Source organism: Acomys minous (genome assembly GCF_964271855.1).
Source record: "Acomys minous genome assembly, chromosome: 6".
NCBI lineage: Eukaryota > Metazoa > Chordata > Mammalia > Rodentia > Muridae > Acomys > Acomys minous.
In genome coordinates this window covers 64,627,548-64,647,171 of record NC_140487.1, presented here as the reverse complement: position 1 = coordinate 64,647,171, position 19,624 = coordinate 64,627,548, and the positions used below count along the sequence as shown (strand labels likewise).

At 40.5% G+C, this 19,624-nt stretch overlaps 1 protein-coding gene across 5 annotated transcripts in view; it reads right to left on the bottom strand.

The window, feature by feature from the left end:
* The window catches only part of TPK1 (thiamin pyrophosphokinase 1), a 321,490-nt gene that overhangs the window by 124,457 nt on the left and 177,409 nt on the right, over positions 1–19,624 (bottom strand). For all 5 annotated transcript variants that reach the window (XM_084785003.1, XM_084785004.1, XM_084785001.1 and 2 more), the window contains one exon: positions 7,138–7,284. In XM_084785003.1, the coding sequence (XP_084641129.1) occupies positions 7,138–7,284 (147 nt within the window). The remainder of the gene's footprint in view (positions 1–7,137; positions 7,285–19,624) is intronic.

Here is a 19,624-nt window from a genome sequence, read left to right as displayed (position 1 = left end):
AAACTGTGGTACATTTATACTATGGAATACTACTCAGCTATTAAAAACAAGGAAATCTTGAAATTTTCAAGTAAATGAATGGAACTAGAAACAATCATTCTGAGTGAATTAATCCAGACCCAGAAAGATATACATGGTATATACTCACTTATAATTGGACACTAGCCCAACAGTGATGTACTCTGAGAGTCTTCACTTAGCTGGGACTTCCTATTGGGACTCCAGGTGAGAGAAGTATTGGAGAATGGAGAAACGGAAGGATTCAGGGGGTCCTGGAACCCTACAAGAAGACCATCAAGTCTGGTGGATCTGGACCCGTGGGTCTGCCCAAACTACTGTACCAACAAAGGACAAGGCATGCAGTAAACCTAGACCCCTATTCAGATCTAGCTGATGGACAGCACATTCTCCACAGCTGTGTGGAGAGTGGGGACTGACACAGAAGCTTTTTCAAAAGATCAAAATAAGTAAATTTTAGCCCCAAGGATTAGATGTGTGCTTGGCCAGTTAACATTTATATAGCAGACATAACTTATAATAAGCTGTGTTGTAAGTTTTATTTTCAAAAACCAAGCAGCTCTCATATTACTGTTTACTCTTTTGTTAGCTATCTCATATGTCAAACAATTTATAATTATAGAGGAATTTCAAGAAGACACCTGCTCCCAAACTTAACACTCAGAATAATTAACATTTATGTTGATTTTTACTAGTTTTTAATGTAAATGTATTTTATTGGTAATCTCATTGGATCTGTTTATATGATAAAGATTATTGCTTTATTTAGACTTTCTCATAGTTTAGAAAAATCCAGAGACTAAAACTTGGGACCTATAGTAGCAGAAAAGACTTGGCTTTAAAATGTACTCACAGCTAAGGTGGAGCTGTAGACCTGTGGTGTGTATAGGATCCTGGATTTGATCCCTAGCACTGCCAAAAAACAACCACTGCACCTAATACTTACATTATTTGAAATCAGTGTTGTAGGTGAAACTGTCACTATCAGATAGAACTTTATATGTATATATAAAATAAAAGTGTATGCATGTTTTATATATATATATAAATATATGAACATATTTTCATGTATATAAATATATATATATATATGAACAAATAGTTGAACTTACACACACATCCAGCAACTGGCCATTCTGTTACACATTGCTTATGGATAATTACCTGCCTATGGGCTGTGACTTGTTTTAAGTGCTTGTCATATCTTTCTTAGTCCATTAATTCCATGAGAGAGGAAATGTACAGCTGTGGAAAAAGTGTTGAGTCAGAACTCTTACTGTGTAACTGTATTATTGGCCTTGCTTTTTTTTTTTATAGAACTACTATGAAGGTTAAGTGATGCTTCATATTAAAGCATCAAAATTATCACCCTATCTGAGAGTTGACTATTAATATTAATTTCAATAACTTAAGTCATTTCCATTTGATGTCAAGGCATAATGATCTTAGATTTCTTGAGCCTAATACTATAATATTTGAAAATGTTTTCAATTGGAATTGATAGTGTTTCTTTTTGCACTAAAATCATGATTATAATCCTAATAACAGTGAACAGTATCCTATGGGACATCTCTTCTGCAAATTGCTCTCAAGTATGCATATTAGCTAGTGTATCAACATATAATAATGCACATATTGCACATAATATGTTCTTAACAGGAAAAAAACCAGGTCAAACAGTTCAACGTCAAGAATTCCAGCTTGAGTTGACTAATTCTACATTTTCATTATTTATTTATTTCTGAGAATTATTTCTGACAAACAGTTTTAGCCTACACTGTATCAAATTTGTCTTTAGGTAATTCACATTTCATACACACACAAGAAAAACCTGCTTAAGTGCATGAAGATCACATGGAACCATTCAGGGATCAAAGTCCCCACACTGTCATTCTGCCGTTTACATTTCTGTCAGTAAAATTTTCTTGCCATTCCTTTACTAAGCATGTTGTAGAAAAGCAAGGGAGTGTCTGTTCCTAAAGTTGTTGCAGGTGTGGCTGCTGTGTCACACATGTGTCAGGAGGTGGCAGAGAGGGAGAAGCTATGCCTTCTCTCAGTGTTCTGACCTGTGACCACCTGAATGATGTGTAGCCTGACACTCCCTGGAAAAAGCAAGCCTGAGAAGACTGTCAGTCCTGAGCCAAGGGGGCTGGACACAGAGCTAGCCTGAGACAACTGACCGTCAGGCTGGGGTGCGGGTTGAGTGAGAAGCAAGTGGAAACTAGAAGAAACCGGCCTGGGTCCATAGCCTGGGCACGAGCGAGACTGAGGAAGATGACCCTTGCACGGGGCCACTTTGGTAGGCTGGGCCAAGAGCGAGTCTGAGAGAACCACCAGACCAGTGAGTGCCATGGGGCCTGGAAGGGGATCTAGCCTGAAATGACCACCATTCCGGTGCCACGAAGGCCTGGACGGACAGACCATGCCCGAGATGACCCCTGTCCTGTGTCATAATGCACAAGTGGGCAATGCACTCCTGAGACCACACTAGACACTCTGGGCTCCACGAAGAGGAATAAGTAAGTAGTAGAGAAATGGAAGAGAAAGAAGAACAAGGATGTGGGCACAATAAAGAGAGGCAGAGGTGGAGACTTGAGGGTAGTGAAGAATAATCTGAAGTCAGTAGTGGGCGATGCCACCTGGGACCATGGTGGGGTCTTGGCCTGTGCTGCCACTGGGGGCCATGTCTGGGTCCATGGCCCAGCAGCATTAAGGCTTTTTTACTGACAAAGGCCAAGTGAATGTCCCTGTCTGGGATACCAAGTGGACGTCCCTGTCTGGTATACCAAGTGGCTGTCCCTGTCTGGGATGCCACCTGGGCACATGTTGATGTCTGAGGGTTATGCAGAATTGGCCCCACCTCTCACCTGGACATAGTGGAATAGCTGGCCCTGGAGGGTGACATGGGTGAGGAAGAGATGCTCCCTTCAATGCCTTGCTTCCTACAGTAGTCAGGAGAGCTGGCCCCAAGGTCATCAGATAGGGAGAGCTGTTACTGCCTCTCACCTGAGAAGCACAGTAGAGCTAACACTGATGGTGAGGGCATGGGTGAGCTAGCTCTGAGGGTATGAGTGCAGGAAAGCCAGCCCTGCCTCTTGTCTTCTGGGCAGTGGCAGCTAAGATGAGGGACAAATGCCCTTCTCCCTTCCCTTATCATTGACCATCTATGACAAAAGGAAAAGCTAACTCCCCGGGGGTCGTGGGAAGAACTTGCAATGTCCCTCACCAGCTGCAACACTCAGGAGAACAGGCTTTGCACCTCACATGGGCAGCAGGGTAGAGCTGGCCCTGGTTGCAGGTTGCGTGGGGTGGGTGTTTGGGGTAGGAAGGATGAAGGGTGGCTTTGCTGGTGAGCCAGCCCTGAGGACATGACAGCAGGAGAGCTAGCAGGCTGGCTAGCTCAGATATCTCTCAGGTGCAGATCCAGGGCTTTGTATTGGTCCACCTCAACATCTACCCCATCAATAAACTGCCAGAGTGCATGAAGGGGCTAATACTGCAGATCCAGACACAGGGCAAAAAAAAGGAGATCTGAGAGGAGGCCCACTGAGCTTCCCATATTAAGAGAGTAGCAGAAGCAAGAGGCCCCATGCCAGATCAATAACTCATTGCAGTAAACATTTGCAAGCAAAGAAGTGTGGACAAAAGGGTATACTGACAACACACTGCGTCACAATATAGCTTCCATAATGAGATTTTTTCTCTGTTTGGTGGAGTTGCAAGGGTGGAGGGTTGGTATGAGGTGAGGGGAAGATGAATGGGATTCAGGTACCTGATGTAAAATTCACAAGAACCAATAAAATGTTTTTTTTTTTAAAGTCAGTGGGCTAGGGTTGGTCTCTAAAAATCTCTCTCTAGAACAGTGATAAGGACTGCAGTGCTAGTCCACCAGTGGAAGCTGGAGCCAGGACTTGACCCCTTTCAAAGGGTCATTGTGTGTAATCCAATATGAACTTGTGCCCCCACTCTATGTAATAGTTATGTCTTGATGATAAGAAATTTTGCAATTATTTTAAGTATGAAAATATACTAGATAATTGCTCTGGCACAATCACCCCATGCTACCATGTGCTCTACTTGTCTGCATGGTAAAATGGAAAAACCTACCAAACTACACTAAATTCTCCATTAATAAGAAAATATTCAGCTCCAGAAAAGCCTGTCAGATCTGGGGCTAATTATTAATGATGACTTATAGAGAATGTGTAATTTGTTATATTCTACCTGACAGAAAATACTAGAGATACTAGAAAAATATTAGAAAGATTCTTTTTAAAATGCACCAGATCTGTTTAAAAATAACAATACTTAGAAATAAAGCAAGTTTCATTTAAAAGACCAAATGTAACTTTCATCTTGACAGTGCTTTCTAAATCAGTAAGCCTCAGTGAAAGCTGGAGGTCTAGAGGGCTAGCATATAAAGCAGAGACCTACATATCAAAATGAATATAAACACTCCCATTGGATGCTGGGAAAATGGCCCAGCCAAACCTTGCTATTATAAAGCTGAGAAGAAGGACATTTTATCATCAGACATCAAAGGCACAGAGGTATTATAATCATGAGTCACACTAATGGATGCTGCAAAGCAGTCTCAGACAGAATGTCCATGTTGTTAATGGTCCTGTGAACATGGATAGGTGTCCGCTCAGTAGCTTGACGAAAGCAAATGTATGTTCTCCTTGGGCTTGCTTTTAACCCATGCCTCAGATGACTCCCTCAGGTAGAGATTTCAGAGACATAATAATCACAGCCTCAAACTACACAACGAAGAAACTGAAGTTGCAAAATATAAAAGCCAAATAGTATGGCACATAAGAATAATTCTAGAATATCAAAAAAGTCGGGTGCTTATGTCACAATGTGAGTATAGGGCGAGCACATGAGAAGCTGAGGTCAAGGCAGTCTCAGTGGATGGGCTGAGCAGCCAGCTGCTGCTGTACAGAATGAAGAGAAGTGAAGGGAGGCAGAGGACTTCAGGATGAAGGCCAGAGAGACCAAGACATAAAAGTTAGCAAGAGAAGTTAGCGATACATGTAACACAACCAGAGGATCTTACAAATACCAAGTTGGAGTGGCAGCAGAGGGAGGAAGGAATAGAGCAGTATATGAAATCACAATGGTTGAGAGTCTTTAGAAGTGTTGGCAGACAGCAGTGTCGTGATGGGGGAGTTCCGAGAATCCCAAACTGCATGCTTCAGAAAGACCAGAACATACCAATTACACTGAAGGTGCAGGACATTCAAAAGCCAAACCAAAACCAAAACCATTAAGAACCATTCTTCTGACCCTTTTCCAGGTAACATTCCCATAATACTTCATGAGACTCCCTAAATGTCCATGGTTCCTTACGTACAAGCTCCTGTGTGTAATGTCTTTCCCATCATTGCCCACATCAAACTTTGACTCTTGATGAGTGTGAGAATACAAGATCAGTAAAATGCCTACAGAAGACAGAACTCTTTTTTTCTTATTTGGGTTGCTTTAGTGATAGGAAAAAAAAAAGGTTTTCATCAGTGGTAGTTCTAAGTAATTCTTAAACTGAGTGAATACAATGTTGGGCGTTTCTATGACTCTTTCCCTTATTCCACAATGGCCAAATTAATTCTTCTCTCAACATCTTTATCTACTTAACTTTAACTGTTGATTGACTGCTATGCCCTGGACCTTAAGTGTCCCCAATGGGCCATGTAACAAAACTTGATGTCCAGGATGGTACTGTTGAGATGCAGTGGGAATGTGGAGGTGGAATCTAGTGGATTATGGACATGGAGTTTTGAGGGAGGCCTTCGCACCACTTAGGGTGTGACCTGGAAGGGGGTCTGTGACCACAGGAACATAATCTGTCTTTCTTCTCTTGTGTCCCAGACAGAAAGTGGCTTTTATATCACCACAGGTTATTGTCACGATGTCCACTGATGTACAAATCAATATGGCCAGTGAACCTTGGGCTGAAACTGCTAAGACCATGAGCTGGAACAACCCTTTCTGTTTACTGTTGATGATCTCAGAGATTTTACTACAACAGCAGAAACCTGACTGGCACAACGATGACTCTGTTTTCGTAACCGTCTCTTTCACTGCACATGAACTGGAAGGAAAAGATGAGATGCGACCACTCCTCTTCATCCTCATTGCCAGGCACTGCAGCAGAAAGGCAACCAGGGCTTCAAGCCTGATAGCCGACTAAGATGAGGACGAAAGGAACTAGAAATCTGAAGTCTGTTTTCTTCACTCATACTTTGAGGGAAGAACAAAGCCAGGCTATGAAAAGAGCCAACACCCCAAACCAAGCCAGCCAAACAAAGCAGAACGTGATGAACAAAGGTGAGCATATAGGAGATCTGACACCTTAGCCAGAGAACAGTTTTTGATGCTGGCGTGGTATGGGGAGCATGCAACAGATGAGTCAGATGCAACGTTATGAATGCCACAATGCAATGAGAGGCAGAAAGGAGTGGTCCACCATCCTTAAAAATGCTCATGCAGAGTAAGGTAACCTGCAGTCCCCCATGCAACCTTATAAAGTTTGGTTCTATAATAAGAATTCTATTCTGTGCATTGAACTGTCAGAAAGCTTCTTGATGCTTACCATTGGAAATGAGTGACATCATCTTTAGAAAATTACTCGAGGGAGTAAAATTAATAAGCAAGCAACTTATTTAAAGTAAAAGCTAAAGATTTCCTTTTAAGTGCTGAACAAAATCCAATCCAGTTTCCAATTATAATGACAACACTCCAAATACACGAGGATCCCATCTGAAATATTTGCAAAGCCTGTGTTTCCCTGTTGAGGCTTTTCTTGAGTGTCATTCACACTCAGCTGCTCAAAATGCAAAAGTGCTAAATTTAACTCTTAGGCAATTTAATTAAAAGTTACAAGATTTTCTTTCTCTCTGTCTGAAAAAAAAAAAAAAAACCAAAGGAAAAAAAAAAAAAAAAAAAAAAAAAGAATGAACCCACAGATTCTGAGTTTTCACTACCTTTGTACAGTAGATAAAACAAAGCAACACAAGCACGTGAGCCTTGCTGAAAGGCTTGAGACAGGCCGAGGACGCTCCTTCTACAGAGATGCTGGCTCTGTGAACAGAGTCCTGGTGAGGCTTACTGTTTACTCACCGGTTGGAGGAGGTAGATGAGAGATTCCTCTTGAATTATTATAATCGGCAAAGGAGTGATGTGAGTGGCTTGGAAGAGGGTATTCACAGATGCCATGATCTGGTCAAAACGCCCACCGAGGCCTCCCAAGGTCACGATCACGTCAACCTGAGCAAGGGAAGTAAAAATAGATGTCATCTATTTGGGTGGGTGTGGTGCAGCATGCCTGTAATCCCAGCAGTCAGGGAGGGAGAGACAGGTAGATCTCTGTGAGTTCTAGGGCAGCCTGGTCTACAAAGAGTCCAGGACAGCCAACACTACATAGAGAAACTCTTTCTTGAAAAAAATCATATATTTGAACAATGCAAAATCATGAAACAGTATCAAATACCCAAACAGTGGTTTAATTACTGCAATATTTGATAAGCAAAAAGGAAAGCATGCATCACATCTGCTGACGAAAGGAGAAAACAAGTTGCTTATTCAAGTCACTGAGCTGGAAAGTGGCAGAGATAGATGTCAAGATCTACTTCTTTAAGAGCAAGTTTAGCTGTTACTGTCTGCCTGTTGATCTAGCAAATCAGCAGTTCTCACTTCAGCTATCCATTCACACGGTCCTCCCAGGGAGATGGCCTCTCTGACTTATAACACGTCCATAAAGTCAGAGCTCACAGACCGGTCATGAAGCAGAAAGGAAGGAAACATTTAATTATAATATTGTGTACAAGTTTTACATTCATTTTAAAACTTGCAGTAATAATCAAGCTATATAATAGCAGCTACTTAAAGGGGAGTATGTTGGTTGTATATTTTAAAATATATTAAAACTTAGATAACGTTAAGTCTATAAAGATGACAGGATTTCAGCAAAAGAATCTATGGCATAAGCACCAATAGAGCATGTTCAATTCCGAGAAGAATTATAAATGACATCAGCTTGAAAGGCTGCTGGGTGTTTTTCATTTATTTCATTAATTTATTTACGTATTTAATTTACTGTATTTAGGCTCTAGTAACTAACACCTATAATTTACTCAAGGCTCTGATAACTAAATAAAAATATTTACACACAAATGAGAGAGGAATGAGGGATGGAAGGAGAGAGGGAGGGAGGGAGGGAGAGAGAGAGAGAGAGAGAGAGAGAGAGAGAGAGGGAGAGAGAGAGAGAGAGAGAGAGTTGTCACTGAAAGAATAGATGCATCATCATTATGTGAAGATATAAAAATAGAGGGAATGCTATCAAATCATCCAAATATAAACTACAAAGAAGAAATTTGGGGTGGGTTTTTCCCATTTCTGACCTTGTCAGTGCTGGGAGAATGGATATTTATATTTGTTTAAGATACTTCATGTTATAGCTTGAGTAGTTTAAGACAGACAACCCACACATCTACAGGACCCAGGAGTAGCTTGAGAGCGAGGCGAGTCATCTCTAACAGTTAGATTTGATTCATAGAGAAAGAGTAGGAAGTAGGTACCACTTGGAATGAAGCTTTGAGTTCATCTTTTGTGGAAAGTGTGAACTCACTGCAAGTAATACATATAGGCAGAGTCAGCTTCTATGCTGGCATCAGTTAAGAAAACATTCTACTTGTGCACTACAGCTCTCACTGTGAAGCCCATTCCAGTCCAGCTGAGTCAGGACTATTTATGACCCCAGGAAAACGAAAATCAGTTTGTTTTAAACTGAAGAGAAATGCACTGTCATATTCCCACCGTTTGCCTAAATTAACATGAGAAGCTAGTCTTGATGGGAGATTATTCACTATGCAGATTCTTGAATCTTTTTCAGGTTCTCAACTTTTCACTAATACACTCTAGGCCTTGAGGGAATCCCATAACCTTTAAGGCTAGAATTTAATTCCCATCTTCCACAATGGGATAGCACGATGAATAAGTAATATCTGTAAATCAGTCGCTGAAATTTTCAGAAGCAGCAGCAAGATTGCTCCTCATCACTACTCATTTTCCCTACAGGAAGCATTTAGCAAGGCTGATTAAACACACCAGCGGATCTGTCCAAGCTGCAGGTGGGTACAGGGGGTCAGCTTTGAACTACTTCTATTCTTCTAGCTGTGAATGGAACACGATATTGAGATGGACGGAGACAGATGCCACCCTGACCTGGGTTTATAAGATTTGCAAGGTCAGATGCATATCTCTCTGTGACAGTGCCAATGGGGCATGGAGGTCAACCTATAACAGGCCGTATGTGGTCCATGAGAACAGCTTCATTTTTGGCCTCCAAAGCCCCATGCACTTCTAATACTACCCACTCATGTTTTGTGAGAACCTTTGATACGTATGTATGTCCCTCGGTTCTGAGGCTCATAAACCATAGGCAATAACAGTTTATGCAATGGAGTAGTCCATAGGTGTTTACTGAGGGGAGGAGCCAAAGGTACAAGAACTCAGGGAAAAGCTAATGGTAAAAAACTGCAGAAAAAGGTAACAAGCTGGTCGAGCTAACATAATTGAATTCCTAGACAACTGTGTTCCCTGCTTGACAAGGGCTTTCAGCTTATTTGTAATTACCAAGTGTGTGTGTGTGTGTGTGTGTGTGTGTGTGTGTGTGTGTGTGTGTGTGTGTGTGTGTGTCTGTGTGTGTACACATGTATACGTGTGTGGGCATATAGACAAGCACATAGATGGCAGAAGTAGATGTCAGGTGTCTTTCTCAATCATTCTCCACCTTATGCTTTTTAATTTTCAAAAGATTTATGTTTTTTATATGTATCAATGTTTCTCCTGCATGTCTGGCACTCACAGAGGTCATAGAGGGTGTGGCTCCCCTGGGACTGGAGTGTGGATGGTTGTGAGCCACCATGTGGGAACTGAAAATGAAATCTGGGTCTTTTGAAAGAGCAAGTACTTTAAACTGCTGAAAAATCTTGCCAGCCCTTCTCCATTATGTTTTGAGTGAGGGTCTCTCACTGAACTCGTAATTCATAAATTTCGGTGAGGCTGGTTGGCCAAAGAGCCATGGGTGTCTATCTCTTTCTGCAAGCTCCCAGCCCTGCTCAGGGCTGGGGTTACTACACCACTGGGCCTACTTTCTCTATGGATAGTGCTGACCCAAAATCAGTTCTTTATGCTTAACAGTAACCGTTTTGCACAATGAACTCTCCAGCATAATATTTAGTGGTATCTGAAAAACATTAACATGTCAGTTTTATTACCTCACATATACAATTCGTAAATTTATAAGTTTCATTAATAAGCAAATGGCAAACAGGAAAGACACAAATATTTATTGGTCATCTAACATTTGTTAGGAACTTATTCCAGGCACCCAAGAATGTCAATTAAGAAGACAAAAGCTCCTTCCTTTATTGGGGCAACAGTGAATTGGAAGACAAAATGCAGTGCACATATTTTGAAGTGATTTAGCTGCGATGTGAAAGGTGGTGAGTGGTAAGGGATAGAGAACTGTATCTAAAACCACCAAGCCGGAGCTGCTTTACACAGGGGAGCTGGGGCAACCACACTCAAAATGAGCAGCCAAGACCGAGTGCAGCGGGAGGAGACTTGAAAGGTGGGAAGTGCTTCTGAGAACAGCCTGCAGTGACTCCAGAGGATACATTAACCAAAGCATTTTCAAAAAGCTTCTAGTGTCCATTTGCTAGACCTGAATGAGAAAATAGCAAAGAGCAGTAAAGAAAACCACTACAGTCTGAGGGTCACACCTGGGTATCTCTCCCCTTAACTGCAGGTTCCTGGATCCAGCTGCTTACTTATCCACATCTCTATGTCCATTGCATAGCAACTGCTCCCGCCCAAACCCACAGAATAAAGATAGACGTCTACCTCGCATTTCTTCATTTATTTTCCCTATAGATTCTCCTGGCTTTCCTTCGAAAGCATGCTCAGAACCTCTCAAATCACTGCATACAGCTTTATTAGAGCCAGCACCAAGCCCCCAACATTTGAGAGGGAATGTGAGCCACCTTTATATCTCGCATGAGTTGCAACAGCCTCTAATAGTTCCTGCTTCTATCTGCATTGTCCACAGTCTATCTTAATATAGTAATAAAGACTCTAGCTAAAATGCCAAGTTTATCATGGCATTCTTCTGCTCAGATCTACCTAACAGATTTACATAGATTTTCAGAAGGATTTACAAATGCCTGCAGGCCACTTCGGTGAACTTACCTCCCGACTCTTTCACCTTTTCTTCTCAACTCCAGTCTCATTTTCTTTGTCTCTCTTACTGCTTAAACACACCACACCCTCCTATTTCAAATACTCTGCACTTGCTGCTCTTTCTTGCTAGAGCTCAATATCCCAAGATATTTATTTCATGGCTTTACTTACTTTGCTTCATATTTCTATAACTCCCACACTGCTCATGATACAATGCAGTGCTAAACAGTATAATGACATAGTATGTCCAGTGATGTCTGCCAGAAGTAGACTACACTTAACACTAAGACAGAGTCTGCCTACCTCTGGTACTTAGTGTGGCACATAAGCAGCCAGCAAGTCCATGCTGGACAAATGGATGAGTGAAGCAAGAACAGAACAGCAGTAGAAGAGAATGGCCAAGAGATGTAAGTGTTGGAGGGAAGGAAGAATGGGACCAGGGCACAAGTGGAGATGGATAAAATAGGGATGAACGGGAGTCTTAAATTATGATGTACAGGTGGACAAAACTGAGTCAACAAGGTAAAAAGATAAAGGAGAGTTCAAAGAAACCAGATGTAGGTATAACAGAAGGAGCACTTGAAGTAGATGGAAATTACCATGAATTACACAGTGTTGTTGACAAAAGGGTTGGTAATTAAGAAATTAACATCACTAACACATAAACATAAGGACTATAGCAATGGGCAGTAGAGAGACCATCTAGTAATATTTCTCTATGTCCTCAAATTTCAGTTTCTTATTAGTTTGTGTGTTTGTTTCATACAATTATATGTTTATAAACACACATATAAATGTGGCAGCAAGCATCTACTACACTCTCCTTTTTAACATAGTAAATATGAAAAAAATAAATCTTGATTGATTTACAAATATCTCCTGCTCTCAGGTCAAGATAATTTACAAAGATCTTAGTAGTTAGCAAGACATGTGATGGTAATAAAAATTATCTTTGGCTTTACATCGGTCCTTATAATTAGCACAAATCTATCTCAAAACCCTGTGTCACATCAGTTGACCCAATACAGTATCTACACCTCCCAGCCAGCTGGCTGCAGGTATGTCACATGAGTTCTTTGGGCTTTAGTTGAGGGTCTGAATGAAATTTACTAGTATGTTTTTGAAGATTCTTTTCACTTTTTTTCTCTTGTAAGGTTATCTTTTCTACGATTATAAGCCATATAGTAATCGAAGCTATTTTGTTTTGAAGAATAAGTGTAAAGCTGGGCTCTCCATTAAATGTCTTAACAGAGCCATGGCAAGGCTAGCTGAGGGGTGCATAACACCAAGGAAAGAAGCTACTTTACTTTTCTATTAAAGCAGTAAAAACCTTTCTGTAACCAAATGACAAGATTTTCTCTCTTTGACCTCAAAAAGACTTAGATACAGCATGCATCATCTCCTGTAAGAACAGTGGCTGTCAGCGTATTTTAATTACATTTACTTTCTAGAAATTGAATTCTGGGGATGCATAAATGGGCAGTTTCCTTGTGGTTCTCCCTGATAGGGTGATCATATAATTTAATGTACAAAGTGAGAGGTTTATGGAAGTAAAAGTGGATATTATAAATAGTTACTGCAAGAATAGAGAGAGACTTTGCTATATAAACCAAGAAATGCCTTCCCTGCCTCTACACAGGAAGAACTAGTCTTAGCATAGTCAACTTAATAAAACCAGAAATAAGGGTTAAAATCAGCTTACTTGGCACACTTACCAGCCCTTCAGTTTCAAAGATCTACACTGTACAATGATGAATCTTTAATAAACTTTAGAAAAATTTGCTTCATTCTATTGCATGTTGTAATTTGAAGATGGAAGTGCAAATAGCCACAGACAAAAGAATGGGGTCAAGAGAGAGCAAACAAATTAATTAGAGCCAGGAATATGCGATCATTACATAGAAATAAAAAGCAAAAAAAAAAAAAAATTAAAGAAAAACAAAATAGTCAAAACACATGTTTTAGTAAGCATATAAAATAATTCTAGTGATTGATACGAACAAAATGAGAAGCTAGAGAAAGTGAAGGTTTCCGCTTTTATGGCCACAGCACAGGCTACACTGATACGTGTAGGCACTGGCAGCCTGAGGTGTCAGTGCTACAAGGATCTCATTGTATTTCACCCATCTCAGGGCAAGGCACAGTTAGGGTATGAAATAAACAATTCTCTCTCTCTCTCTCTCTCTCTCTCTCTCTCTCTCTCTCTCTCTCTCTCTCTTTCTCTCCCATTCCCCTCTCTACTTCCTTCCTTCCTTCCTTTCTTCCTTCTTTCCTTCCCAGTTTTTCAAGACTTGCTTTGTAGAACAGGCTGGTCTCAAACTGACAGAGCTCTGCCTGAGTCTGGCTCTCAGAGTTCTGGGATTATAAGGGTGTGCCACCATCCCAGGCTAACAATACTTTCAATGTCAAGCTAATGTGGCTTCTCCTCAAATACATTCAGAATTCATGAATTTTCCCAAATACTTCTTATCCTGTCCTCCAACCCATAACTTTGATGACTGCATCGACACTTTTACATAGTCAATGATCTTTATAAAAGCTAAACAACTGTCGACTTAGTAAAGATAGTTACTTCTACCATCTCAAGTTTGATCTCACTAATTTAAGTTTTGGCCTTCTAGAGCCTGTCAGATAAAGAATGCTCTACAGCGCTGCACCTTAAACAAAGTCCTCAACGCACACCCGACACTGACATTCCACATAGGTTTTAGTTCTTGGAAAACCCCACACAACTGTCATTCTCTAGGTCGTTACTTTTCACCTCCTTTCTTGGAAAGGGTGTGATTAGTAATTACCAAGTATGACCTCTTCACTACCTTACTGTGAAAAGTCAGCTTCTTCAGACAGGTATTTTGTAGGGAACTTCCCGCAGTTCAGGTCGCTGCACAAGGGTAAGTGCCCCAGTTTTTGTGAGGAGCTGGCATTGGTTCACAGATGGGTACTCTGCATCTCCCGATGACAGGGAGCAGAGAGCAGGGCGAGGAGACATCATCCCATCACCCATTCTACCAGACTTCCGCTGTGGCACGGGTGACAGCACATTAGATAATACAAACACAACTGCATTTACTCCAACAGACAGCAAAGTCTCAAATCAGAACTAGAGCGCATTCAGTTTGCTTTTCTCAATCAAGAACAACTACCAGATGTCAGGGGTTTATCATCTGAATAGTATTTTTGAGGATGAAAGGCAAAAACAAACAACAAATTCAATTCAACACTAAAGGAATGTTGGACTGTAATGGCCCAGGGATACAGAGGAAGGGTCAAGGGACCTGCAACTTCAGATACCTCAAACAAGAGGACAGCAGGAGTTGGCTACCTCCTTCCTCCCAACCTGGCACCATAAAGGTGGCTCCCCGACCATCAACCCTAGTAAGAATTTACTACCCTGACAGCTGTCAGGATTCGCTCCTTGTTTGACCTCATAACGTGTGTTCTGCCACCCCTAACAGCCCCTGAGTGTGTAGATGAAACATCATACAACACCCCGACCTGGACAATGGTATATGGCCACAAAAAGCTTGCCCCAGAGTACCACTTTTGCCCCCCCCCCCCCGCAATGAAACAGTTCTCCCAAATGGTTCATGGCTGTGTTCTTTGCCCAAGCACTCACCACCAGCTGAGACCCTGGGCTGCATGCACCTGATCTGAGCTAAGCTTCCCTCCCTCCCGCCCAGCTCAGTGTGCAAAAGGCCTGGCTACCCCGAGGGGGAAAGCGAACATGGGCAGCAAGTGTATCCTTTAATGCTAATTCTTTCCCTACTCTAAGTTCCCTATTCTTTCCTAAAACCCTTGATGGAAAAAACAAATTTAGACTTCAAATAACTTTGCAATTAAATCACTACTTAATGTCATTACATTTTTTTCAGTCCAATCTGAAAAATGATTTTTTTAATTTTTAAATTATCTTGTGGTGTTCTTTAGTGCCGCACCATTACCCAGAGATGCAAATCCTTTACCACAGATTCTCAATAAGCAGATCTGACAAATTGGTTCTGATCACTTCTGTGACCTTTGCCCTTCCTTGAACTCTACATAGACTGTGTAGAAATGGATGAGTTTTCCTACTCGCCTTGACTCTTCCCACTCTGTGCAGATATAGATTGACGGCCTTTCCATCTGCTCATGCGGCTTGCAAACACACACGGCGCACTTTAGTTTTAGGTTCAGTACTCGATAGTGTGTAGCCTGATGACGGAGTTCCCTCCCACAGTGTTCAAATGCTTTTGAAAACTCATGCTGCAAAGGTTCCCAAACTTATAGTCAAACATATCAAAGTCAGTTGTTGTAATGATGCTGTTTTTCCTCAGAGGGTCCTTGCACACTCCTATTTCCTTGACTGAGTGGACAATAGGTTCTCAAGCAATAGCAAGGAGGTCTCTAGAGATACAATGGTTTTCAGTATAAACACACCAAATATATTTTGAAAGATGCAGGAGTGCATTACTTTGTCTCCTTAATGTAAAAATTCTAATGAATTCCAGAAGCAAATCTGCATGGATTTACATTTCCACTATCTGGAAGTGAGTGGCAAAGAGAGCTATAAAACAACTTCTCATGAGTCTTTAAATATATTTTCACATAATCCTATTCAATTTAACTCTGTTGAAAATTAAAAGTTTTATGGAGAGAAAAGTCAATCATATATATGCTTGTGAGTAAACTTGCAGAAAATAAGAGTGTGTATGAATAAATAGCGTGAATATTATAAAGCCTGTTGGAGATAATTATAGTCTCCAAACCTCTCAATGTCAGCATGTGAAAGTATTTCTAGGTAAAAAGAATTCCAAAGTATTCTCATGAATTACACCCCTGATGAAATAAGAAGCTCTATCACTCACGGTTTGAAATACTCACATCATAGCCATTTTCTCATGGTAGTTACTCAGATGAAATTGAAACCATAGGACTTATGACACATTCCTAAGTTTTCATTGACTGGGAGTAGACTTAGAAAGGTTATTACAATTGATGTTATATAGATAATGCCCATTGAGGCTAAATTACTTACTGGTAGGCAAATGAAACATTGAAAAACTTGTTTTTGAAATCCTAAGACAAAAATACTGAGAATTTTCCACAGTGGCTAAAAATTCTCTAACATGCATGCTGCTCTACTCAAGAAAAATGTCTGAAAGGACTCTCAGTGTATACAGTCTCTTTCCCTTTCTGTGGAAAATGAGTTGCGGGTTCCAGAAAATAAAACCTTTGCTATCTTTCTTCATTTTCATAGCTGTGCAGGTAAAGAGATGGCATATAGTTTGCCAAACCATTTTGGAAGTGTGCTGATTCTGGCCCGGAAGATTAGCGTTTCTGCACATGAGATCCTTTTTAATAGCAACAAGACCACCTTGTACGATGGTCACTCATTCTCACCTCACACTATTTCTTGTTTTGCCTCAGCCATAAAATAATACTTAGTTGCATATCCTTTTCTAACATGATGCCTCAAATGCCTGATTTTCACTTCTGGATAAGGAAAAATGGGCTATTTGCAATGTTTTTTCACGCATTATTTCCTCAATGCTTACTAGTATAAAATTCTCTCCAGTTTTGCTGTGTAATTTATAAAGGGTAGCTATCAGACTTGCTGTAGCAGAAACATTTGATATTGCAGCATGGTAGAATATAAATAGCTTATGTTAATTAATCCCTTTCTACCATTAAGAAGAACAGAATGTTTTGGCAGCAAACTTTGCACTCGGTGTTAGCACTTGGATTTCTAGATACGAGTTGCACCATTTTGTAATGTCAAACCAAAATGTTATCTGCACTGCAGTGACACTAATTACTTAATGCGTACTTCTTGCAATGCAGTAAGTGTGCACACATATTAACCTGTGTGAATACAATATTTATCATGTCAACATGCTTAGATTTACAGGGAAGATATTCACCCAATTCTATTTGCCATTTTGCTAAATATTCTTCATGTGAGCATCATGGAGAATTTATAACCTAGACTAATATATGTGCTCGATGATAATTTTCTTCTGAAATATTCTTATGTCTATACATGCTTTAAAACATCAGAAACATTCAGGTCCATTTTGGCATCTGAAACAGATAAGAAGGTAATCAGTGTAATTTGCGTTCGGAGAGTGCTGTTTCCTAAGGCACTGCAGAGTATCTGGGTACAGCAGCTTACGTTAGGAAAGATGTGCATTCTCAAGTGTGTAGAGGGGAAGGTCAGGACACGCGCAGGAGTGCTCTTGCTTCTACTTCACACATGTAGATTTGAACATGGCACTTGCTGTTATGGAACCGCACATGAATGCTATGTAGAAGTGCTCTTAGCAAACAAGAGCACCAGGGGCGCCTGAAATCATTTCCTGCTTCTTGTATCTCCAGAGCCAAGGGCGGAACTGACCACACCAGAGCCCATCTTCTCTTACTTAGAAGGAACTTTCTGATACACTAATGCTCATCAGATGACACAGAGAGAATATATGTAGAAGAGGGAAAGAGATACAGATCTCCTCCTGGTCACTATGAAACACCACGGAGGATACACTGATCTGTGTCTGCACCTTTGTGACCCTCAGAAACATCACTTCAGGATTTTCAGTCATAACTTAATCACTGTAAGAAAATCCTTTTTTAAGAATATGTAACATTGTCATCGTGGATGTCTGATCTTAGTTGTTGATATAGGTGCTACTGAATTTAATGTCTTCCCAAAAGAAACAAAAACAACAAAAGAGGGGGTGGGGCTTCTACCTACTAAGCAGCAGCTAGTGCCTTCTATTGCAGGAGCACTCATGCTGCGGAAGGCCTCAAGGTGCAGCCTCTTTTTCCAGCTCTAGTTTCTCAATCTTCATAATGCTATAAAGCACTCTTTCCCATGTAAGGCCCTATGTCCTCTGCAGAGGATCTTCACAACCACCAAAGATGTCACTCTATACATTAATAGGAAACTCCATCTGGCAAGTGAGCCATCAAGCTGAGATTCCTAGTGATCAGATAAACATAACCTTTGTCCTGGGGCCTATAAACACACACTGCTCTTCTTGAGACAATGAATTACACTGCCACCGCCTCCAAGGTAGGACACTTTTTATGTCCCTAGCAACGTCTCCCAAACCCCTTCAAAGCAGTAGGTTTATCTATTTTCTCTTGTTTCACAGTACTATAAAACAGATTTCTGTTCTCTCTGAGGGAGAAACAGATGTGCGTGCCTCTTTGGAAAGCCTCTGCAAAATGATGTAGGAAACAATCTGCTAGTACCTGATGGCCAGGAACCTTCTCCTTGAATCCTTGTCTGTCACTCACCATGTACAGCATTTGTCCCAATTATTGTGGCACTCGGCAGAGAAAACCATGCTGTTTCTGTACAAAAGGGTGAGGCGTGGTATATATAGACATATTTATATATTGCTGATAATGTGTGGATAGATACAGAATACGTTTCATATTCCTTTCTAGAAATTCATTTTAAAAAGTCTGTTTAAGCGCATAACATCCCTTTGAGGTAGACAGGCCCAAAACTGCTGCCACGCCCCCAAACGATGGTGAGGCTTGTAGCTCTTGTCTTACAAACCCTGGCTTAGTTACAGAGTTGGTGTTGGGAGTACAGGGCGTTCTATCACTTCTACAAGACATATTTATTATCACTAAGTTCACAATGGCAATGCCTTATAAAACAATCAGTGTATTTTTTTCTCTTGACACGGGCAAGTAACTAAGCAGAAAAGAGATGGAAGTTCCAGAAGTAACAACTTACGCATTACAGAACAAAAAAAATGTAAGAACTTAATATTTTAAATTATACAACACATATCTTTAATACTAATATCTTTAATACAAATAACATCAGATAAAACAATCACTGTGTTTTATCATATATATCTATATATGTATATATATATATATATATATATATATGCAGAACCATATATAATACCTTAGCACATAAAAACAAAATATGTGGACTAATATAATAGTGAATATATTAGCGACCCATGGATATCCCTGTGTATTTCTAAAACAGAAGCATTTTCAGTTGTAATGGGACAGGATCTGTGGCAACAGAATGGGCTTTTAAAATTAAACCTGGGAATAATGTTTAATAACATTTTAAGAACAAGGCTGACTAAATAGGATTCCTCCAAATTTAAATATGTTCCCTTATTTCAGAAATATTTATAGAGCTCCTACATGTTCCAGGTATAGTTTGGGTGTGACAGATATAACAGGGACTGGTATGCATGTGTACCTGCTCATGTTAAACTTGCATTCTACCATTTAAAGTATATATACATATCCCCAAATGCCCTAAAGTACGCCAGATGCCATTGTGCACATGGAAGAGTATAAAGACAACTCAGTCAATAGACTGGAAAGGAGGGGTAACAATTTCTGC